The following is a 23,987-nucleotide window of genomic DNA, read 5'->3' on the forward strand; positions in this document are numbered from 1 at the left end:
TAATATAATGGTTGCCGACAAAATATATACATATATATATTTCTGGAATCTGGATCTGTGTTTTTTTAGTCAACCAGCTTAGCTGTATCGTATTTGTATATATATAAAGTTAAAACAATGACTTTCTACGTTACGATGTAATATAATATATTTCCTTACCATAATAAAATGTGAAAATAGCATTTATCCCATAGTTTTAATTATTTGCCACTGCGCGATAAACAATATAAATAGGACTAGATCAAATCATTATGAAATAAATACTAAACAAATTGCAAATGGGAGTTGTTTAAGCGTTATTTTAAAAACGAGGATAACACATTTTCAGTCTATGTATGTTAACAATATCCCAAAATCCTCTAAGAAATAATAATTCTCCGAGCGAGGCAGCCAATGGACTTGTTCGGAGAATTTCAGAAGGTGGAAATCGATGGGAAACCATTTCTCGTATACCAAAACGTTATGAAACCATTACCACAAATACAAACCCCAAACTCCTCCGCTGAAAACACCATCATCGAATCAATCCAAAACAAAACACACTCCTCCAATAAAGTAGCCATTGATTCCGACGGCGACGACCTCCCTCTTCCACTTCTTTTCGCATGCCCTATTTTACGACTCCAGTCAACAGCGAGTAACGAGAATATTACATTACAAGATGAAGAGGGTAAAGTATTCGAACGCTTTTTCGAGATTAAGACTTCCCCTCTCCATGGTGACAATACGTCAAATGATCATGATCCCGTACTCCCGCTGTTTTGGTGCAACAACAAGGAAGCTGATCTAGAGAATGATGATTGCTATATTTGTGTATCCCACAAGGTAGACTCAGACTATTATTTCTGTGTCCAGTGTGATGTTAGGTACCACAAAGAATGTGTCGAGTCTCCACTTGAGATCAGTTATCCTACCCACGCCAATCATTCTGTCCAACTCTACTTTTCTAAGAAAAGATTCAAGAAGTGCATCTTGTGCAGAAAAACAGCAGATCGTTCCATATATTATTGTGCTCTATGCGACATTTATATGCACGTGTTCTGTGCCCAGGCGGCAATACCCTTTTTTAAAGACCAACCAAAAAGGCACGACCATATCCTCACCCTTTTCCCTAGGCAAGCTTCCTTAACCTGCAATATTTGTGGTCTACTCAATAAACTTCATTTCACCTACGTCTGCCCTTTATGCGATTTTGTCACCCATACTGATTGTATATATATCCCACAAACCATAAGAATATCTCGTCACCACCACCGTATCTCTTTCATTTCTTCTCTTCCATTTGGAAATAGGTCCTGTGGAGTTTGCCGTCAAGAAGTTTACAGTAAGTATGGTGCATATACTTGCAATGTGTGTAGTGGCTATGCTGTTCACACAAGATGTGCATTGCGTAATGATATATGGGACGGAAAAGAACTTGAGGGAGTACAAGAAGATGAAGATTTTGAGCCACCGTTCAAAAGGATTTCTGATGGAATAATACTCCATTTTTCTCATGGCTGTCATCTGGAATTTGAGATTAGTAGTGGAGTTTACGTCGACGGAAACAAGTTTTGTCAAGCGTGTGCTCTTCCAATCAACGACGAAAATTTGTTTGTATGTGTGGAATGTGACTTCATTCTACACGAAGCATGTGCAGAAGCTCCCTTTAAGAAGTTCCATCCATTACATCCCCATGCGCTTAAACAAAAGGTTATCCACGAAAATGGCGTATTCATATGTGACGCCTGTGAAAACCTATGTAATGGTTTCGGATATGGGTGTATGGAAGAGTATTGTGATTACATACTAGATGTAGTATGTGCCTCGGCGTCCGAGCCGTTCAACTACCAAGGCCATCAACACCCCTTATTCCTAGCGTTACCCCCAAACGTAGAGGCAATGTGCCACATTTGCAAGTCAACAAAAGATAACAAGGTACTCAACTGCATTGCCATTGAGTGTGACTTTATTATATGTTTTGAATGTGCCACCTTACCGTACATGGTAAGATATAAGCATGATGAACATTACCTCACATTCTGTCATGGGGATGAGGCGACTGGCTCAGATTGGTGTGAGTTATGCGAGGGAAAATTAGTACTGAGAGTTATCGGAGGAAAAGAAGGATTCTATAAGTGCAACGATTGCTGCACCACGCTTCATAGTACTTGTTTACTTGGCCCTTATCCATATTTGAAGCCTGATCAAGCTTTCACATTGAGTCATAATGAATTCCAACTTCTACGCAACCCTTCTCCTCGGCGATTTTGCGGTATTTGCAATACGCGTCGCCCGTATCCAATAATAATCCTATACGAAGGGGAAGAGTCATCTCTCACTCTATGTAACTTTTATCATTGAGTTTTTTCTTTTTCTTTTTGAACATTGAGTTATCCCTTCTCTTTTCTAATTTATAAATTTTTGGTCTTTTTTTTTTTTTTGTTATCAATCAACCTTGTTTGTCTGTGCTCAATTTAATTTAATATTAGAACAATATCCCCTCTTTAATAGTAGAACAATATCCCCTCTTTAATAGTTTGGAAGATAGATCTCATAGTTACAACTTACAACCAACCAAATTGACTAAAAAGATAGATCTATAAAAAATTAGAAATCACAATCAATTACCTAGATTAATACTTGGAAGAGATGATCAATGCGGGTATAAGATGGAAAACGATACCAAACAAAAGTTGGATGAAGGAATCAATAAATAAAACAATCCAAAATTTAAAGAAGATGAGTGAATTAATGTCGATTAATCAATTGAAAGAAAATAATACTCAGATTTTTAAAATTTTGGAGGTGTGAAACAATACTCAAAGAAACAAAACCTATTTTGAAGTCCATAAAAATCTATATATATATATATATATATAAACAAAGTGGTGTAGAAACAAAGAGGTGTGAAAAACTAATAGGTGTAAACATTGAAAGCCAAAGGTGCTACAAAATTGTTGGGAAAAAAATTTACAGCTTTTGAGATCATTAACAAATATAATCTAATCAATTACCTAGATTAATACCTAGAAGAGATGATCGATGCGGATATAAGATGGAAAACAACACCAAACAAATGTTGGATAAAATGAATCAATAAATAAAATAGTCTAGATTTTAACAAAGATGAGTGAATCAACCTCGATTAATAAATTGAAAAAAAACAATACTTAAATTTTTTAAAACTCGGAAGTGTGAAGCAATACTCAAAAAAATAAAAACTCTTTTCAAGGTCTATAAAAATCTATATATATAAACAAAAAAGTGTGAAGACAAAGAGGTGTGAAAAAAAAATTGAGCGACAACTGACAAGTATGAACATTGAAAGCTTGAGGTATGACGAAGAAACACAATTGTTGGATCAAAGCATTGCAATTTTTGAGATCATTAACAAAACTGAACTGTTAGATGAGATAATAAAAACAATTTTATCCAGTAGATTTAAACTGACTACTAAAAGTGAGTTTGCTATTGTATACAGATAGGTTTCAAAGAATAAACTAGTAATAGTCATTATAAATAAAAATTCAATAACTAATTTATTTAATTTAATTAATTAAAAACGAAAAACATATTATTAACTTCAAAAAATGACTATCGAATCAAAATAAGTATATAAGAATAGATATCTAACTTACCATATTAATTTTTCATTAATCATTATATTTTACCTCTTATCTTTTTACGAAACAAATAAATCATCATATCATTTATATGATAATAAACTATTTTTCTGCATTACTATGATTTGAATTTTTTTAAACGAATATATAAATTGTTCTATCTATTAACAAAATTGTAACAAGTCAAAAATTATGATTGAATACTATATATTCAACCAAAATTCTAATTGCGTAGCAGGCCAATTTTCATATATTTATTGTAACGTCCGTGAACCGAAATCCCGGTTATTGGGATGTGCCTCTATCGATGCAAGATTTTCTTCTACGGGACAAGTTAAGTCAAAAAGCTTGTTTTGGTTGCGTTTAGGGATTGGGAGCCCTAGGGGTCGATATAAAAGGATTATTATCGACGCCCTTTAATTGTTTTAACCGTTTTTCCATTCTGCAAAAGTGAGAAAAACTTTTCAGAGAGTTCATGTGAGTTTTGTGGCTGTTCTTGAGATATATGTTCTTGTGGTTGGAGATTTGAGGCCCTGAACGTGTTAGGACTAGGAGCATGCTATGGTGCTGTCTCTGGTGGTGTGTGATCCATTCTCTCTGTTTTGCAAAGGTGAGTGCGTGACCATGGCTTATCTAAGTGATTAGATCTATGTGTTTGTGTGTTTTGGTGTGTTTGATATTGCTTTTATGAGTGTTTGTAATGATATTTGTGGCTTGTGGGAGGCGGTTTTGGTATCACCGGCGTTGTGTCAATGTTTGGAGCTAAGAAAATCCGAGAGAAACCGTTTCGGCGATGATCCGCACGACTGCATCGATCGATGCAAGGTATGCATCAGTCGACGCAGTTAGGAATTCGAAGGAGACGCGAGGTTGCATCGGTTGATGCAAGAAGTGCATCGATCAACGCAGCTAGGTTGCTAGACCTGTTTGGTGAGAAGTCGATATATGGATGATTATGCGTCAAAAGGGACCTGAAGTGAAATCAACCCCAATTGGTACGCATCCAACACCAATCGAGATCAAAAGGACAAGACACCGTTCGACGTGTGCTTGAACAGATCGGTTAGGTTTAGAAAAAAACTTATTATTTCTTGTTACACCACCTCTCCCTTGTATATAAATAGGGAGCTTGTCTCCTCTCAAGAACCAAAGTGTAAATTGCGAGATTCAATAAAATCGTTTTAGGGTTTTTATTATTTTCTTTATGTTTTTAGTGAAAACCTAGATCCGGATGATCTAAATTCCGCCTTTTGGCTGCAAGGATCCCAACCTTAGGGGTGCTAATACTCCTTATTTTTTTAAAAAAAAAATCTAGCTTTCTTTTAACTTTAAACATCTAGCTCTCTTTTTAAAAAAAAAATTATTTCTTTGCTAATACTCCTAATTTTTTTTTTCTTCTAGGATATGAGACTATAGCAAGACCTTTCTCTCTTTTTTTTTTTTTACTTAAGACTTAGAGCTAATTAAACTGAACCTCATGGACTCTTTTCTTTTTATTTCTCTTTTATTCCTCAACCCAACCCCAAATAAACATGCTAACCACCCATCTTTCAAAACCGATTCTACTAGCTAGTCCAGATGGTTCTAAACTTAGCTAAAACAAGAGCCAATTCTTTGTCATTCTCAATACTCTCAAGGTTTCACAACCTATAACACCATTAAAACATGAAAAGGCCTCACTCAACAAATCACAACAAGAGTTGAAAGGAAAGGTTTGGGTTCAAGGGTAGGGGAAAACAATTTTGGGTTAAGGGAAAAGATTGGCAAAAATGGAGTGATAACCCGAGATTTATAGTTACCATGAGCAAACATTCAAGTTCCATAAGCAAGATAATTTAAGTTCAGGTTAAGTCCAATAATATAGAGATGCTACAATGTTCAAGCAATTTTCACACAAGTGGAAGAAGCCTTCAAAAGACACAAGATTTTATACAAAGATTTTTCATCATTTTTTTTCTTTTTTTTTCAGAGATTTATCTAGCAACAATGAACTGTGATTAAGAACTATAACTTCAATCCTAAGGTTGGACTTTAAACAAGGTGGTTTTAATCATTGTCCCCTAAAATGCATATGCAACAATCCTATATGAAGCAATCTAGACTCAATCCTAATATGTAAATGCAACTACATGAACACTTTTTTTTTTTTTTATAATTTTTTTCAAATTTTTTTTTCTTTTTTTTTGGGGTTTTCTATGCAAATAGATGCAGACTCAAATGAATAAAACTAGCATGCAAAAATTTGAGATAAGAAAATAAGAAAATAAAACACAATGTTAAATACATTCTTAGATCCTCCCCCAAACTTAAATTACTAAGGATATTCTAGGAACCAAATATATGAGAACATATCCTAACTAACACTCCCCCGCAGTCAGAATGGGAGGAGGTCAGACGTTCAGGCTGGTTCGAAAATCGGTGAACAATGGAGAGGGTAGTCCCTTGGTGAAGGTGTCTGCATACTGTAACAAGGATGGTACATGAAGAACACGAATGTGACCAAGGGCTACTTTTTCATGGACAAAGTGACTATCAATCTCCACATGTTTGGTCCGCTGATGTTGTACTGGATTAGTGGAGAGGTAAACCGCAGAGACATTGTCACAATAGACCAGTGTTCCCTTGGTGAGGGGATAACCAAGATCGAGGAAGAGATTATTGAGCCAAGTTCTCTCTGCAACAACATTGGCGACACTGCGATACTCTGCTTCAGCACTGGAGCGGGAGACGGTATGTTGACGCTTAGAAGACCAGAAGATAAGGCTGTCACCAAGGAACACCGCATAGCCGGATGTGGAGCGCCGTGAGTTGGGGCAGCCATTGCATTAGAGTAAGCAACGAGGTATATTGTTGAAGACTTGTGAATTTGAAGACCATGAGAGATGGTGCCTTTGATGTAGCGTAAGATCCGTTTGAGAGCAGTGAAATGATTCTCCTGTGGGTCATGCATAAACAAGCATACTTTCTGAACGACAAACGCAATGTCGAAGCGTGTAAATGTCAGATACTGCAAGGCACCTGCAAGGCTGCGATAGAGAGATGGGTCAGAGACCGAAGGATTATTCGTAGCCTCAAGCTTGTTGGCTGTATCAACTGGAGTATTGCATGGATTGCAGTTTGTCATGGAGGCACGGTTGAGGATGTCAACAACATAGTTTTGTTGGCTGAGAAGAAGATCGACTTTGTTGTACTTGACTGTAATACAGAGGAAATGATGAAGTCCCAAGATCAGTGAAATCAAACGCAGCAGCAAGATGAGAGACAATCTTGTCAAATAAGACCGGCGATGAGGCCGTGAGGATAATGTCGTCGACATACAATAAAAGATAGGCCCTAGTAGCACCAGAACCATAAAGGAAAAGAGAGTTATCGCAGAGGCTTTGTTGAAAACCGACCTGTCGAGCGACCGAAGTAAACCAAGTATACCAAGCTCGGGCCTACTTTAAGCCATAGAGTGACTGTCGGAGCAAGCACACATGGTCGGGTTTAGACTTGTCGATGAAACCAGGTAGTTGATGCATGTAGACCGTCTCTTTAAGGTCACCATGTAAGAAGGCGTTCTTGACATCAAGCTGACGAAGAGGCCAGTCTTTGGCAAGGGCTACATGAAGAACGTATGGTCGCTGGTTTAACCACGAGGCTAAAGTGAATTAGGCCAATTTACTTTATGCTTCCCGTCCATTCCATCAGCCACACACCAGTGTGTTGGAATCAACTTCTCGCATGCTAAGTGAGCGCTCAACCATCTGAGAGCTACATTTCCATTGTTGTCGATAGGTAACATGTTACTATCTTATTTAGAGTCTTTTACTTGCAAAATCTGCATCTCTTTTGCACAGATTTGCGAAATACAATGTCTGATTTATTTACAGATAAATTCATCTAATAGTCCGTTGGATGGTCAACGAGATTAAAAAATGATAAGTTCTCAATTAGAAGTTTTCAGAATTGGTACATTTGTTTTCTTCAAGTTTGATTTAAGTGAACTTCTTAAACTATTCAAATCCATAAACGAATTTGACACTGATGTGAATATACATATAAAACAGCAAAACTTGAGGAACAAAGAGATCCTAATCTCTAGTTGTTGCGTCTCCTTAACCTTTTATAAGCAGCAACTAGTATAGTTATGCCTCTTTTGGTATATCGGCGTGAATTGTGTCGTAAACTTACTAAGTTTCTATCTTGGCTCATACACAATGTCAATTAGGTTACTCTTTCATCTTTCATCTTTCATCTCCTTCAAATTGTAGAAAACTATCTTCACTCAATGAATCTAGCAGGAGGTGAAGGAGGCGATGAATCTACGCGATGGTGGAAAAGCTTAGTTAATGCTCGACGTTCACAGTCCTGAAATGAAAACAAGGTTGATCAATACAACATTTTTTTTATGATCTAAGACCCCTTTATGATTATGTACTCATAATTTGAAACCGTGAGGTAAACCAATCTCTATTTTACCTTGAACATGTTTAGGCGTAAGGGTCTATCTGGATTCAGTCGCTGAAGTTTTAGGTATGTGTATGCAAAACTCAACTGATCTCGTGAGGTAAACCGATCAACTTCATTGAACCAAAGGCAGGTGAAGAGGTTTGACATTGGCGTATGGGCTCTTACAATAAAAGAACCTTCAGGTACATCTAACAACAACAACAACAACAAGACATCACACTCAAGAAACATTAACAAACAAAACGAGTAAATGTGTATGGGTGAGAGAGAAGCTAATGATTGATTGATTACTTACAACTTGGAAGAGGAGAATTAGGATCTGAAGGGTCAAATTTCTTGAGTCCATCTGACTGGTAGAACATAAACTGTTCATCAATGGCCGAATGGTTGTACTTGTTCAGCCGTTTGTTCTGTAACACCTCATCCCAAACACAGTGCCGGTCATAATGGTTTGAGATTGCGAATTCTGATTTTGTTCTCCATAAGAAGAAGTCAATTATAAGCATGGGATCTGTAGTGAGTCTCATCTTACTGTCTAACCAAATGGAATACCTGAAACAAGAAACGAGGGATAAGTAAAAAAAGATTGTGTCAGTGATTCAAAACTTCAGAGCCTGAGTACTAAGCCAACTAACCTCACCTAGAAGAAGGAAAAAGGCGATGTGACAGAAACTTTGGAACCTTTCCAGTCTTTCGCATGTCAGAATAAGGCAAATTGCTAACTACTACAGTTTTCCACAAACCAACAAATCCTTGCTTGTCTGGAACATGCCCTTCACTAGCAAGTTTCGATAGTGTTTGCTCATCCACAAACATCACGAAACACACATTTCGCTTCGAGAATTCACTGATCTAAAGAAACAAACAAGCAAAATGAGAGCTCCTAATGAATGATGAGCCTCACAGATATAGTCTTTACTTAATGATAACCGCAACAAATACTAAATACTAATGCATAAGCTAATATCTAGTATCTATCTACTAAGGGATAAAGTTCTAACCTTTTTGCTTGCAGGTCTCCTTAGAAAATCAGAGCTTCCAAAAATGCAAGAAGACACAGAGACTACACAGTTCTTCATGTACGCCCTATCCTTTTCGCTCAAATCAAATCCAGTACCTTTGACAAAACCACAGTGAATTGTCTGATTTACTGCAGAGTAAGATCTCTCTCTTTCCATGAGTGTTTGATGCCCTCCAAACCTAGGCTCATTATACGTCTCAGCCTCTACATAGCCTAACGAAAACCGCGTGAAATTCAAATAATCCTGAGGCTCAAGTATGCGATCAACAGATTCAGAAAGTGTAACTTCACATGGCAAATCTGCAATTATATACCAAAAACGTTACCTTAGATCATCAATAAAACAACACTAACACTCACTGAAATGACTAGAGATTAAAACAATCCATACGCTTGTTTCTCTTCTTGCTTCCGGGTGGTTTCTCAATGTTGGATTTGTTTAATCCTACATTAATCTCCGATGAAACCAGCAATTGACTTTTCATGTAAGCTGCATCTGTATCAAAATCCAGTTAATAAATAAACAATAGCTTTTTTTGAACACAAAATACCAGAGTACTAAGATATAAGTAAGCTTACGGTTTTGCTCAAAATGAGGTAAGAACTCAGAACCTACACCAAATATCCAAGAGTGTTTGATTAACTAATAATCTCCGAAATTTGAGAAAACCAAATTAAAGAAAAAGAAGACATTTTTTCTTAATTTTAAGCTTACCATGAAAGAGTAGCTTGTGGCCAGAGAAGATGCAAGAGAAGAAAAAGAGTGAAAGAAAGAAGAAGAAGAAATGTGAGAGCTTCAATTTCACAATCCGACCAAACTTTTTGCCTCTTCGGAGAAGTAAAAAAGAATTATCATTGTGACCAGATGGATTCAGATACGAAGAAGAAGATGATGAAGTAGAAGAAACCACCGTACTTCTTCTCTCCGGTAACATTATCTAATCCCCAAAACACACTGCCAAAAGTTCAAACCAAATCAAGATTTTTACATGTCCAAGATGCAGATATGGAATCACAAGAGAATTCATGAAATTTTTCAGAGAATCAAAGAACTGAGTGAAAAAAAAAAAACACCAGATTCGAGAAAGGAAACAACAAAAGAACTCTTTACCCGAGATCTCTATCTAGCTCACACCATGAAACCAAACCTGTGTGTGTGCGGTGGGTGGTGGCGATTTAGAGAAGAAACTGTATTTATTTATGTATTGTTCTTCTTTGTTTCTTTCTTTATTACAGTGTTGATTACTTACTTAATTAATAATAATGTCTAAATTGTTTTATTAATTCGTCCGAAGGCGAAGGCTAAAGAAAAGGTTTTGGTGTTTTTCATATCCCACATCGCTCAGCTATGGATTGCTCGCTATTGGAATGGGTGTATATAAGAGAAGGTCGATGGACTAAACAATTCATACCTTTCTCGGCCTTTTGGCTAAGATCAAGTGTAGTATCTGTTCTTATCAGTTTAATATCTGATATGTGGGCTATCGGCTCACACGATATTAACTCTGTTTTTTAAGGGAGAAGGCCCGTTAAGATAGCTTGCTATCTGGGCTTTCACGAGTCGCCCATGCGTTGCACTACTGCACGGGCCTGGCTCAACCCGCCATTAACTTAGTCCAATCTTTTTATCATCTGTCATCCCAATAGAAAACCGTGTTAAACTTAAACGTTAATTATATAATCAATAACTATCTAATAGTTAGACAGACGTAGCTTATAAATTAATTATCTTAGTTTCTGTACTGACTGTTTGTGGAAATATCGATCAGATTGTACCTTTTGGTTTCTTTGGGTCAACTGATCAGATTGTACTCATGTTTGTTATTTTGTATCCTTCTGGTAATACAGATGCAGCGAGCAGACCACACACGACTTTTCTCCTCTCCTGAGGCTTATGAACCCCTTTCACATACAGTCAATGTTTCACCACGAACAGTATATGGAAGTAAACAAAGAACTACTCTCAGCCATTCTTTGTCATGTGGGATCGGATTCTTGGTACCTACTTGCCTTATTCACTTTGAGCAAAAGAGCAAGCGGATGCTTTGAATCACGGCCTACCAGGATGAGTGGTTTTTGTTTTGCCTTCTTGCTTTTGTTGTTCTTCTCTCCTCCACATACGGGAAAACTTAAGTAGTTAGATGATTTGATTTCAATTAATATTTTATAGGAATATAAGTGATGGCTCAATTATACCCCCATATCTTTTTTTTGACAAGGGATACAAACAATACTTATCTTCAAGATCTGTATGTATATTCTTGGTTTCTAAAACCCCATGCTGTATTAGCTTTGATTTGTCTCGGATCATCATCTTGGTTTCATTTCTTGAAATGTAATTAGCCCTTTTTGATTTTGGAGAGGAGAAGGTTCAATGGACTGGATAAGATCATTTAGGGTGTAAATACAATCTTTTCCTTTATGAGTAGGCTACAAAAACATACATCTTCATCACATTTATTGTCTAAACAAGCACTTTGGTTCTTTCCTCTCACATCACTTCATATTTTCAACGAATTCAATTAAGGTTTTGTCTACTCTACTTTTATCTCACACACACAATGGCCTTTAGATGTGTTTCTCAGGGCCAGATCTTAGATATGTTAGGTAAAACGACATTTTCATTTATTTAAGTTTCCTCATTAATAGCTCTTTCTGTCAAACTCTTTGTACCTTTGATTTAACCCTTTGAGAAGCTAAGACAAAACCCGTATCTCTCTCGTGAGACTAAATCCAAAAATATAAATAAAAAGCAATATTTGGTGGGGGCATTTTTTTTGGAATTTGTCTACTCATTTTGCAGAATTTCAGATCTGTGTTTTTTTTTGACTTGGCAAAATGTTATCTTCACTCTGTAATCATTTGTCACTCTTTGAGTAAGTTTTACTAAGGTGCAAGATGACATTGTCATCAATAACTCAACAAGACATTAGATAAGTTTACAAATCTTTCTCACTCAGTAGAAATTACAGATAAAGAGAGATAAAGACATTAAATTCTTTTTACTTTTATGCAATCACTGACTATACAGAAGAGATGACTGTGTGTGAGAAACGGAGCTGTTGCTGATCCTTCTTCGTGTTTCGAAACTCTTAGGTTTAGTAGTAGTCTCCATTGGGAATCTTGGAACATAACTCGGTTGTGTCTTGTTCATGCTGCTGCTTCTTCTTTCTAAATCACCAGAAACCCTAACAGATTTATGACTCTTGCAGCTCAACAAGAAACCACCGCCTCCGCCGCCGCTGCTACTCGAATTCCGTCTCTGCGGTGCTGATGATTTAGCGGTGATAGGGATTCGAGGAATCTGAGAAGATCGGCTGCTTCTTCTTACAGGACTTGTTGCACATTCCGACATAACAGAGAAATCTGCTGCACTTGCTGTCACTATGCTCCACTCTACGCTTACTTCACTTGGAGCATAACACGTAGGTGAAGCTGGATCACTTCCTTGCCTTGTAAGAAAAGGTTTAGGTTTCCCTGTAAGACTCTCTATCTCGAAAAGATCCGCGCTTGTATCACTCCCTTCGCTCTTTTGGTCTTCCTCCTCTGTTCTTGATTCCCATGGACGCAATGCGAGTTTCTGTTGAACAACAATCCTCTTCTTCTCAATATTTATAGGAGATCCAAACACTTCAAGTGACTTCCTCTGCGATAACTCTTCTTGCTTCTGGATCCTGATCAGGTCTGACTTCATATTCTCAGAAGAACTCATCTGATTTTCGATCTTTCTCTTTGTGAAAACAGAGATGTTCGGATCAGAGCTTCTCTTCACCGAGATTTTCTCGTCGACATCTACTGAGTTCTCATCAGAACATGCGCATTTACACCCCAGATTTGCGAGAAAACTTTTCTTATTATTGCTCACCTTTTGAATCTGACCACTATTGTTGTTGTTCTTCTTCTCCTGCAAGGAACTGTTGCAGCTATTCACCAATTTGTTCTGAAGCAACACGCTCTGACTATTCCAGCTTGATTCAGACCGGACACTAGGAGTTCCTGTAGATTTCTTCGCGCTCTGCTTCGAATCGATAATGGTTCTCTCAACTTCGGGGTTTGTCAGAGACAGAGACAGAACACTAGAGCCTTGGTCTGAATCCATGTCTCCATTGAAGTACTTCTCAGCTCCAAATACACCAATCTCTGGTTCTTCAGAAACTTTCTTCGCAATTTTCTTCTCATCACCAAGCTCCTCTTCTTTTGGTTTGATGCTCACGCTTAGGGTTTCGCTGGGTTCCATGACCTTCTTGGTTGTGACAACAGCATCTTCCTTGATGTTCAAGTAAGAGGAAGAAGAAGAAGAAGAAGAAGGTGGAGGAGGAGAAGAGAAAGGAACATAGACACTGTGACTGTTGTTATTCTTCATGAAATCAAAAGATGTCTTTGGAGTTGAAGAAGATGATGTTAGTGTCACCATTTAAAAAAAAAAAAACTTTGTGGTGGCTTAATGTTTCTTTTTCTCTTTCTTTTTACTTGCTTGTGGATATATGTGGAATTAGGGTATAAATAGAGAAACAAAGACGAAATGTTTGATAGCTGTTTTCTTTTCTTTCTCTGAAGCTAAAGTGTTCTGATCTGATCAATGGGAGAGGGTTCCACATTGAGAGTTATTTGGCCAGTTGTGTGTGAACTGATTTATATATTTATTTTGATAAAAATGTTGGATGATGAATCTTTGTCAATCAATGGAGACTAAATAGGTAAATTATAATGTTACCCCGTGACCACTAAATAAAGGAATTATAGTGACAAAAATGACATGGTATTAATACGATTGAGACTTATGAATACAAAACTAGTACTACGTACTACTCACATTGCAATTGGATCTCTTAAATTCTGGTCTATCCTTTACTCTCTTTTTTTTTTTTTTGGTTAAAGAGGTATCATAAAGCTTTTATAAACACTACAGTTTATAAACGAATAGAATTAGCAACTAAACCAGGCACGTACGACATATAAAACCACGATTATAACGCCGATTTAAACAGCATTACACTGTATTTTATGCAGCTCCTAACTTCTTTTCTTACACGATATATAATTCAGTTTATTAATTAACACGATATCTTATGCACCGGCCTAAGTTGCACACTGTATTCATGTCACAGTCCTTCAATATTCTGCTCTTAAAACCAAAAGTAATTTTTTTGTGTATTTGTTTAAGGGCTCTCTTAATTAAGCCCAATGTTTGATTAGCAATTTAGTATGTTTTGTAAGTATGAAATATAATAATACATTGAATAAAGATATAAACTTATTAATCGATCATATATTCGTATGATTAACAAATTAATGTCGAAAAGAAGTGAATGCGCATAATTAAAAGAAATTATACTTGACTAGCTAGTAGATATGAATTTCACTCGAGGAACAAAAATACAAAAAATTGGAAGCACGAGGGGTGTACGTATTTTGTTGCATGGGGAGATATTGACAAAGACCATCGAGTTGGGTTCTGTTAAATATATTAATATTTCATGTAATGATTTGACGTACACTCTATTATTTAGGTGCATAAATATTAGAAAAATCATAGGATCGTCGTATCTTGTGTGATATAATACATATCAAATAATTGTAATGTGTATAATATTCGTCAAAAATACATAAGGAGAATAAAATAAACTCAAACATAAAATCCATGTATCTGTCAAAGTGTCTTTTTTTTTTTTTTTTCACTGAAATATTATATTGATATTGATATATTGGACCTTAACTTACAAAATGGATCGAAGGCAATCAACCCAGCAAACCAAAGCTAAATCATACAGAGATTCTAGCTATGTCCTCCACAAAAATACAATATAACCAAGAGGGGTAACCGGTTGCTACATACGATTGACATACGATCTGTCAAAGTGTCAATCAAGGAAAATGTGTAATGGAATTTATAAATATGCGTATTAGTTGTAATAGTCGACATATGAATGGTAGCATTTTAAGCTTGACCCTACAGCATACGTGCTTGATTCTCGTTCTCAACCTTTTTTGTCCAACAAAAAAAAAAAACAAAGACATATGAATGGTAGCAATTTCTTTTAACCATTGCGTTAAAAAAGATTTACAAGTAGCAACCACTTACGGCTTTACCAATATCAAAAATAAATTATACCAACACGTTATGATCACCAATCTATTTATGTGATATCACGATATCCTTTAATTTCTTAATGGTGGCTAGTTTAGATTATATTTTTTGTTTTGCTTATCAGATTTATAGCAAATCGAATGCGCGATGAAAATGGAATCAATCATGATTTTTACTACTAAGAAATGGTGAACTTCCATTTATAAATATGACGACACAAACTAACTTTACTTGCAATTATAAAAAGAAAATAAAATACTCAACTTATTTTTTCAAAGTGAACCAACGCTCAAACTTGAACCTTCATGTCCACGAATATTTTTATGTTATCCCCTATATATTAATAGAGGAACATTTTGGCAAGAAAACTGAGGTGTCAGTATTACAGAGCTCAGGACACTCTTTCCTTTATTTGTCATTAACTTTTAAAAATATTTACATTTATTTACCATTGTATTTTTCCAAAATACAATTAACACCCAAAATTAAATTTTTATATTATCTTTCTAACTTAATTATACCCTTTAATTATATTTTCATAAAATCTTTAAAATGAATTTTAAGAACCCTTTATTCATATAATATAATAATATAAGATTGATATTAAAATAACTCTCACACGTTAAATTTTAATTATTATACAAATTTTTTATAGATATATACTACACAATCAAATTTTAAATATTACAATTATCCATAAATATAATAGATTTTGTAAATAAAAATTACAGTAAAAAGATTAAATAATTATTTCATACCGCACTATGTGCGGGTTGTTACCTAGTACGGTATATTTTTGCAATTTTCCCATATTTAAACCTGTTGTAGATAATAACGCAAATATAGAAGATTATTATATATATATATATATATGTGTGTATGTATATGCTTATGTTTATGCAATTGTGTAATTGCACAAAGAAAGTAGAGAAGAAACGTGATGGTGAGGGAGAGGGTGAGGGACACTAACACATCTCTTTTTATTTTGAAATCTTATATGTTGTCTATATCTCACTCTCATCACATATTTATAGTTACAAAACAAATGATGAGTCACTTAATCAAAAGAGATAAACATGACAAGTGTTAAAACATGTGTCATGTTTAGTGATGAATAATCACTTCTTTATAACACTCCCCCTTGAATATTCATCACTAGAGAATTACGTACTGCCTCATTAAAAACCTTATCATGGAAAAACCCATTGGGATAAAAACCATGACAAAGACGTAATCCCCCCTGGAAAAGATATGAGTGGTCTTTTCTTCAAAGATCTCGTAGATGACGCATTCCGATGCTATGAATATGCTTTCTGAATATGGTAGTCGGAAGCGCCTTTGTGAATAGGTCTGCTGCATTGTCACTTGAGCGGATATGTTGGATATCAACTTCCTTCTTTTGCTCGAGTTCTTGAGTGTAGGAGAAAAATCTTGGAGATATATGCTTTATTCTGTCGCTCTTGATGTAACCTTCTTTGATTTGGGCGACACAAGCAGCATTGTCTTCGAATAATGTTGTTGGCTCTTTCTTGGTGATTATTCCACTTGATTCTTGTATGTGGTTAGTCATTGATCTCAGCCATACACATTCCCTTGATGCTTCATGAAGAGCAATTATTTCTGCATGATTTGAGAAAGTGGCGACCAAAGTCTGTTTCTATGAGCGCCATGAGATTGCAGTTCCTCCAATAGTGAAAACATATCCAGTTTGGGATCGAGATTTATGTGGATCCGATAAATATCCTGCATCTGCAAAACCAACTAGACCAAACGCAGAGTTTCTACGATACAACAATCCCAAGTCAATCGTACCTTGAAGATAACGTAATATGTGCTTAATTCCATTCCAGTGCCTGCGGGTAGGAGCTGAGTTGTATCTTGCAAGTAAATTAGTTGCAAATGCAATGTCTGGTCGGGTACAATTTGCAAGATACATAAGTCCACCGATAGCACTCATATAAGTTACTTCGGGACCAAGTATTTTTTCATTCTCTTCACAAGGTCTGAATGGATCTGTGTCAACATTCAGGGACCTACCGACCATTGGAGTACTCAAAGGAGTCGCTTTATCCATATAAAAGCGCTTTAAAATCTTTTTCGTATAATTTGACTGATGCACAAATACTCCATCTTGGAGATGTTCTATTTGAAGACCGAGACAACATTTTGTCTTTCCAAGATCTTTCATTTCGAACTCTTCTTTCATATGAGTTCTAGCATCATCAATCTCCTTTTGAGTTCCAATTATATTGAGATCATCAACATATACAGCAATGATCACAAATCCCGATGAGGATTTCTTTATAAAGACGCAAGGGCATATTTCATTATTTACATATCCTTTCTTCAATAAGTAATCGCTTAAGCGATTATACCACATGCGTCCGGATTGTTTTAATCCGTAAAGTGATCGCTGTAATTTTACCGCATATATCTCATTAGGCTTTTCCGTTAAAGTCTGAGGAACCTTAAATCCTTCTGGAATTTTCATGTATATTTCATTATCCAATGATCCATATAAATACGCTGTCACTACATCCATAAGGTACATTTCTAAATTATTAGAAGCTGTTAGACTCATTAAGTATCTGAATGTAATTGCATCCATGACCGGAGAATATGTTTCCTCATAATCAACTCCCGGCCTTTGAGAAAAACCTTGTGCAACAAGTCGGGCTTTATATCGTGTTATCTCATCTTTCTCATTTCTCTTTCTCACGAAAACCCACTTGCACCCAATAGGTTTTATATCATTAGATGCAGTGACAATAGGTCCGAAGACATTTCTTTTATTAAGGGAGAACAATTCAGTTTGCATTGCACTTTTCCATTTCTCCCAGTCAGGCCTTTGTTGGCACTCTGACACAGACCTTGGATCAGGATCATCATTTTCATAATCAATCTCTTTAGATACAGAAAAAGAAAATATTCCATTTTCATCATCGATTTCATCTCTAGCCCATAATTTTCCATCTTGGGCATAGTTAATAGAGATCTCATAATTTTCTGTATCGTCTTCCTGATGACTTTTCTCTTCACTTGGTTCCTCTTGAACCTTTTCATTTCCGTCTCCCATTTTCTTTTTCTTTCGGGGATTTTTATCTTTAGAACCTATTGGCCTCCCCCGTTTCAATTGAACTTTAGGCTCATTATCCTTTTTCCCATCGATTTCCTCTTTTGGAATTTCAACTCTTGATGGTGCATTTGCAGCGGGAATATGTGATTTTGTCACCCTTTTTGTATCTGTGAACGCATCTGGTAATTGATTTGCCAAATTTTGTAAATGTACAATTTTCTGAACTTCCAGCTCACGTTGATTCGTAGGGGGGTCAAGATGTACCAAAGATGGTGTATTCCATGTAATCTCTTTTGGTACCTGTTTAATTCCTCCCCCTAACGCTGGAAATTCATCTTCATTAAAATGGCAATCAGCAAAACGTGCTGTAAACATATCACTAGTTTGTGGTTCAAGATAATTTATGATACTCGGTGATGCATAACCGACGTATATTCCCAATCTCCTTTGTGGCCCCATTTTTGTTCTTTGCGGTGGGGCTATAGGAACATAAACCGCACATCCAAAAACACGGAGATGAGAAATGTTTGGTTCTTGACCAGACGTTAATTGTAAAGGGGAATATGTATTGTATGCACTTGGTCGTATTTGGACCAATGCTGCAGCATGCAATATAGCATGACCCCATATAGAAATTGGGAGTTTTGTTCTCAATATCAACGGTCTAGCAATGAGTTGTAACCATTTAATCAAAGATTCAGCCATGCCATTTTGTGTATGAACATGAGGGACCGGATGTTCAACATCAATTCCCATTGACATACAATATTCATTAAAAGCTTGTGAAGTGAATTCACCAGCGTTATCAAGCCTTACTTTCTTTATGGCATAATCAGGGAATTGTGCTTTTAACCTGATTATTTGGGAAATGAATTTTGCGAAAGCCGTATTTCGTGTTGTCAAAAGACACACATATGACCATCTACTAGATGCGTCAATCATTACCATAAAATAACGAAATGGCCCGCATGAAGGGTGAATAGGTCCACATATATCACCATGTATTCTCTCTAAGAATATTGGCAATTCATTCCCGACTTTGGTTGGCGATGGCCTAATTATGAGTTTTTCTTGAGAACATGCATCACATGAAAACTCACCAGAACAATAAATTTTCTGGTTTTTTAACTGGTGGCCATTAGAATTTTGCACAATTTTTCGCATCATGATTGAACCAGGATGTCCAAGTCTCTCATGCCAAATCTTAAACGTATTAGTAAACTTTGAGTTTACTGTAACATACGATGCGAATACATTTATTTTTGTGCAATATAATCCAGAGGATAACATTGGTAACTCTTCCAATATGTTTTTCCTCGGATTTGATGCAAAGATATTCAATGCCATTCTTATTCATAGTCTTTATATGATATCCATTTCTTCGGATATCTCTGAAACTTATCAAGTTTCGTTGAGACTTAGGGGAATATAATGCATCTTTTATTTCAAATTTTGTTCCCCTTGGCATTGAAAAATTGGCTTCGCCAAAGCCCATTATAATCTTTGCATTTCCAGATATAGTGCTCACGCCTTTAGCGGAGTCATTTATTTTGAGAGAGGAGAAATATTTTTTATCTCTAAATATTGAGTGCGTAGTAGCACTATCTGCTAGACACATTTCTTCGTCCTCAATCTCAAAAGTTGACATTTTCTGGAGATAAAACATTCATAAAATATGCATTAATATATAACAAATTCTTAGGAGATTTAAAATATATTACAAAAAGACTTTAAACACCAAAAGTTTTACAAGCATTATTTTACATAAAGATTTTAATCGCATGATTTTCCGCTCTCTTGATTGACGAGGAAATCTGCGATATCCAGATGAGTTTCATCATTGAGACCATGGTAGGAAGGTCCAGCTTCATTTGAGATGAGATTGGTCTCAACGTCTCTTTCTTTTTCCTTTTGAGACGCTTGATATAGATCGGCCAAATGCTTTGGTATACAACAAGTTTGGTACCAATGACCTTTCATGCCGCATCTGTAACAAATACTCTCATCTTTTTTCTTTATAATGCGGCTGGCATCATTTACATGAAGATCGTTGTTGGCTTTGCCAGCGTTGAAGCTATTAGAATAGTGACCTCTTCCTCTACCTCGACCACGACCTCCTCCACGCCCACGACCATGGCCACAGCCTCGACCGCGTCCGCGTCCTCGTCCTTGCCAATTATAACTGGATGAAGCAACATTCACTTCTGGAAGTGGAGCTGATCCAGATGGGCGAGTTTGATGATTCAGCATCACGAGTTGATTATTTTGTTCAGCAACAAGAAGAACGTGCATTAACTCAGAAAATCGAGTGTATCCTTTGGTCTGGTATTGTTCTTGCAGGATTACATTTCCAGGATGAAAAGTTGAGAGCGTTTTTTCGATCATATCATAATCGCTCACTTCTTCGCCACACAAAGCCATCCTGGAGGTGATTCCGAACATAGCGGAATTAAATTCACCAACACTTTTGTAATCCAAGAACCGGAGATTTAACCACTCATGTCTAGCCTTTGGTAAGATCACATATTTCTGGTGATCAAACCTATCTTTGAGTGATTGCCAAAGATCTACAGGATCTTCTTTCGTGATGTACTCATTTTTCAGATTATCGTGGAGGTGGTGACGTAAAAACACCATGGCTTTTGGCCTTATCCTCATCTGACGTTGTTTTCGACGGATCGATGGTGCTTAAAAGCCCATCCGATCTCAGATGCATTCGTGCATCCGATGCCCATGTCATATAATTTTTTCCAGATACATCAAGGGCAAGGATTTCAAGTCTGGCGAGATTTGACATAATTATCTACATGAATAATAAGTCCATTATTAATTTATTCATGAGATTTTGAGGAGGCAGAGCTTTCCATAATATAATATAAATCTTAACATATGATCGAGAAGGCAGAGCCTATCTTTCTGATCAAGAATGTAGATCTATATGATCAAGGAGGCAGAGCCTACCATTATGATCAAGGAGAAGACATAGTCTTTTTACTCCGTAAATATCTCATATATATATTCTTGAATTTAAAGGAATTTAAAGAAATTTTAAATAAACAAATTCGACATAAATTAGATGTTACCTCAAAAGATTGATCTGTATAGAAACCGTTAGATCGGTTGGAGCAGAGAGACGATCGTGCTGATAACGTGTTGTAGATAATAACACAAATATAGAAGATTATTATATAAATATATATATGTGTGTATGTATATGCTTATGTTTATGCAATTGTGTAATTGCACAAAGAAAGTAGAGAAGAAACGTGATGGTGAGGGAGAGGGTGAGGGACACTAACACATCTCTTTTTACTTTGAAATCTTATATGTTGTCTATATCTCACTCTCATCACATATTTATAGTTACAAAACAAATGATGAGTCACTTAATCAAAAGAGATAAACATGACAAGTGTTAAAACATGTGTCATGTTTAGTGATGAATAATCACTTCTTTATAACAAAACCCTAATTATAATATTTTTCCTCATTCACCCTCTTCGTCGTCTACTTGTTTCTTCACCAACCTGATCTAGGGTTTCTTTTCACGCTCACAAAGTTTCTTCCCTTTCTTTCTAATATTCTTACAATTACGAGATATATACGACGATGATCTGCAACGAGTGCGAAAACGACGCCTTTGTCGAAGGAGACGACGGGTTTTTATACTGCCAACGATGCTTTGTTAGGGCTAATGATATTATCCTAACCGCCAGCGACCAAGAGGATTTCTTCGGTGAAGTTGCACCGACGACGTTTCCATTTATATTTACAACGGGAGGATATCGTCGTCGCTTCGGTGACATTGAAAACGGGAGACCGCCGGCTTCGAGATGGACGATAGAGATGTTGCCAAGTGTAGCGGTTGTGGAGAAAGGAGAGTGTGTGATATGTTTGGAGGAATGGGGCAAAGGTGAGGTGGCTACGGAGTTGCCATGTAAACACAAGTATCACTTGGCGTGCGTGAAGAAGTGGTTGAAGATTCACGCCTCGTGTCCTCAGTGTAGATACAAGATGCCTCTTGAAGGTGAAGGAGAAGTGGTGAAAAACGTTGGTACTAGCGTTGATGTTGGTGTTGATGAAGATTTTATCGACTATTATGATTCTGATTGAAACGAATGACTAATAGAGTAATGATCTTTTCAACTTATTATTGGTTTTTTTTGGGTGTGTTTTGTTTTATTTCTTAGTGGAGAAGTGATTTTTTCATTTTATTTAAGCATGGTTAGGATCTATTGGAATAAATCCATGATTGAGGATTGTATGATTGAGTCAAACTCGCAGTAAGCAAATGCTAACAAGATACTATATAGGGGAGTTTGAAGGACTCTAGAATGAAAGAAGGTTACACAAATAGTGAGAAATATTCAAAGCAACCGGACACAAAATGTTTATGATTCACTAATCTAAGAACTTGTGAATCATCTTTTCTCAAACCAAGTACATGCGGCCAATCATCGATTTTGTAGTCAATAAATATGCCTCTTTCTCATGTTGTATACTTGGAAGCAACTTTCTTAATCAATCAAACAAAACATTTCTCCATCATAAACTTATATAAAAAAGGAAAAAAGGTCATGTCATGCTTACAACTTTGTCAACTTCCACTCCCATTATGCAACATTAGGCTGAACCAGTCCGGGTTATCCCTGGGCATTCGGGTTCCGGATCGGGTTTTCGGGTTTAGATATATAGAACCCGTTCGGGTTTTGACATTTTTGGGTTGGGTTCGGGTATTACCCGTTCGGGTTCGGGTAATTCGGGTTTATCCGAACTCAATCAAACCATGAACCAAAAATGATGAAGATTTTATCGACTATTATGATTCTGATTGAAACGAATGACTAATAGAGTAATGATCTTTTCAACTTATTATTGGTTTTTTTTGGGTGTGTTTTGTTTTATTTCTTAGTGGAGAAGTGATTTTTTCGTTTTATTTAAGCATGGTTAGGATCTATTGGAATAAATCCATGATTGAGGATTGTATGATTGAGTCAAACTCGCAGTAAGCAAATGCTAACAAGATACTATATAGGGGAGTTTGAAGGACTCTAGAATGAAAGAAGGTTACACAAATAGTGAGAAATATTCAAAGCAACCGGACACAAAATGTTTATGATTCACTAATCTAAGAACTTGTGAATCATCTTTTCTCAAACCAAGTACATGCGGCCAATCATCGATTTTGTAGTCAATAAATATGCCTCTTTCTCATGTTGTATACTTGGAAGCAACTTTCTTAATCAATCAAACAAAACATTTCCCCATCATAAACTTATATAAAAAAAGGAAAAAAGGTCATGTCATGCTTACAACTTTGTCAACTTCCACTCCCATTATGCAACATTAGGCTGAACCAGTCCGGGTTAGCCCTGGGCATTCGGGTTCCCGATCGGGTTTTCGGGTTTAGATATATAGAACCCGTTCGGGTTTTGACATTTTTGGGTTGGGTTCGGGTATTACCCGTTCGGGTTCGGGTAATTCAGGTTTACCCGAACTCAATCAAACCATGAACCAAAAATATATATATATATATATATATATATATATATATATATATATATTTATATAAATTTTAGAAAACTTGTATATATATAAATATTTAACATTTCATATTAGGACAGAGAAACTAAGATGGCAAAATGGTTAAAGATGCACTCTTAAATGTTCAAGGTTATAGTTCAAATCTCCTAGGATGCATATTTTTACATTTAATTCGGGTCAGTTCGGGTGGGCATTTGGGTT

At 36.3% G+C, this 23,987-nt stretch overlaps 4 protein-coding genes, 1 non-coding gene and 1 pseudogene across 9 annotated transcripts; 3 read left to right on the forward strand and 3 right to left on the reverse strand.

Moving 5' to 3' along the window:
• The first annotated feature begins 264 nt into the window (after positions 1-264).
• Positions 265-2,493, forward strand: LOC104710201 (uncharacterized). Its single transcript, XM_019230177.2, has one exon. The coding sequence runs from the start codon at positions 394-396 to the stop codon at positions 2,341-2,343; it is 1,950 nt and encodes a 649-aa protein (XP_019085722.2). The 5' UTR covers positions 265-393; the 3' UTR covers positions 2,344-2,493.
• Positions 2,494-7,515: 5,022 nt separating this feature from the next.
• On the reverse strand, positions 7,516-10,433 carry LOC104710202 (putative hexosyltransferase MUCI70). 5 transcript variants are annotated; one of them, XR_015567151.1, is made up of 9 exons: positions 10,190-10,433; positions 9,794-10,033; positions 9,658-9,690; positions 9,470-9,574; positions 9,059-9,378; positions 8,693-8,909; positions 8,353-8,609; positions 8,067-8,245; positions 7,516-7,955 (listed from the first exon to the last, which is right to left on the reverse strand). XR_015567151.1 is itself a non-coding variant. In XM_010426763.3 (9 exons), exons 2-9 carry the CDS (start codon positions 10,011-10,013, stop codon positions 7,869-7,871), a joined length of 1,407 nt encoding a protein of 468 aa, XP_010425065.1. In that variant the 5' UTR covers positions 10,014-10,033; positions 10,190-10,428; the 3' UTR covers positions 7,516-7,868. The 5 variants fall into 5 exon arrangements, 3 of the variants coding, with proteins under 3 accessions (XP_010425065.1, XP_010425064.1, XP_010425066.1); XR_015567152.1 differs by having other exon boundaries at positions 9,470-9,568; positions 10,190-10,328; XM_010426763.3 differs by having other exon boundaries at positions 8,698-8,909; positions 9,470-9,568; positions 10,190-10,428.
• A 53-nt stretch (positions 10,434-10,486) lies between these two features.
• On the forward strand, positions 10,487-10,682 carry LOC147937602 (U2 spliceosomal RNA). Its single transcript, XR_015567740.1, has one exon. It is a non-coding gene; the product is annotated as a U2 spliceosomal RNA (small nuclear RNA).
• A 1,257-nt stretch (positions 10,683-11,939) lies between these two features.
• Positions 11,940-13,767, reverse strand: LOC104710203 (protein PHYTOCHROME KINASE SUBSTRATE 1). The gene has a single exon (XM_010426765.3). The coding sequence runs from the start codon at positions 13,490-13,492 to the stop codon at positions 12,095-12,097; it is 1,398 nt and encodes a 465-aa protein (XP_010425067.1). The 5' UTR covers positions 13,493-13,767; the 3' UTR covers positions 11,940-12,094.
• A 6,122-nt stretch (positions 13,768-19,889) lies between these two features.
• On the reverse strand, positions 19,890-21,039 carry LOC147937603 (uncharacterized; annotated as a pseudogene).
• An 812-nt stretch (positions 21,040-21,851) lies between these two features.
• On the forward strand, positions 21,852-22,355 carry LOC147937604 (uncharacterized). The gene has a single exon (XM_087465190.1). It carries the CDS (start codon positions 21,852-21,854, stop codon positions 22,353-22,355), a length of 504 nt encoding a protein of 167 aa, XP_087321316.1.
• Positions 22,356-23,987: the final 1,632 nt, after the last annotated feature.

The sequence above is a fragment of the Camelina sativa genome, chromosome 9 (assembly GCF_030686135.1).
Source record: "Camelina sativa cultivar CO46 ecotype springtype chromosome 9, ASM3068613v1".
Classification (NCBI taxonomy): Eukaryota; Viridiplantae; Streptophyta; class Magnoliopsida; order Brassicales; family Brassicaceae; genus Camelina; species Camelina sativa.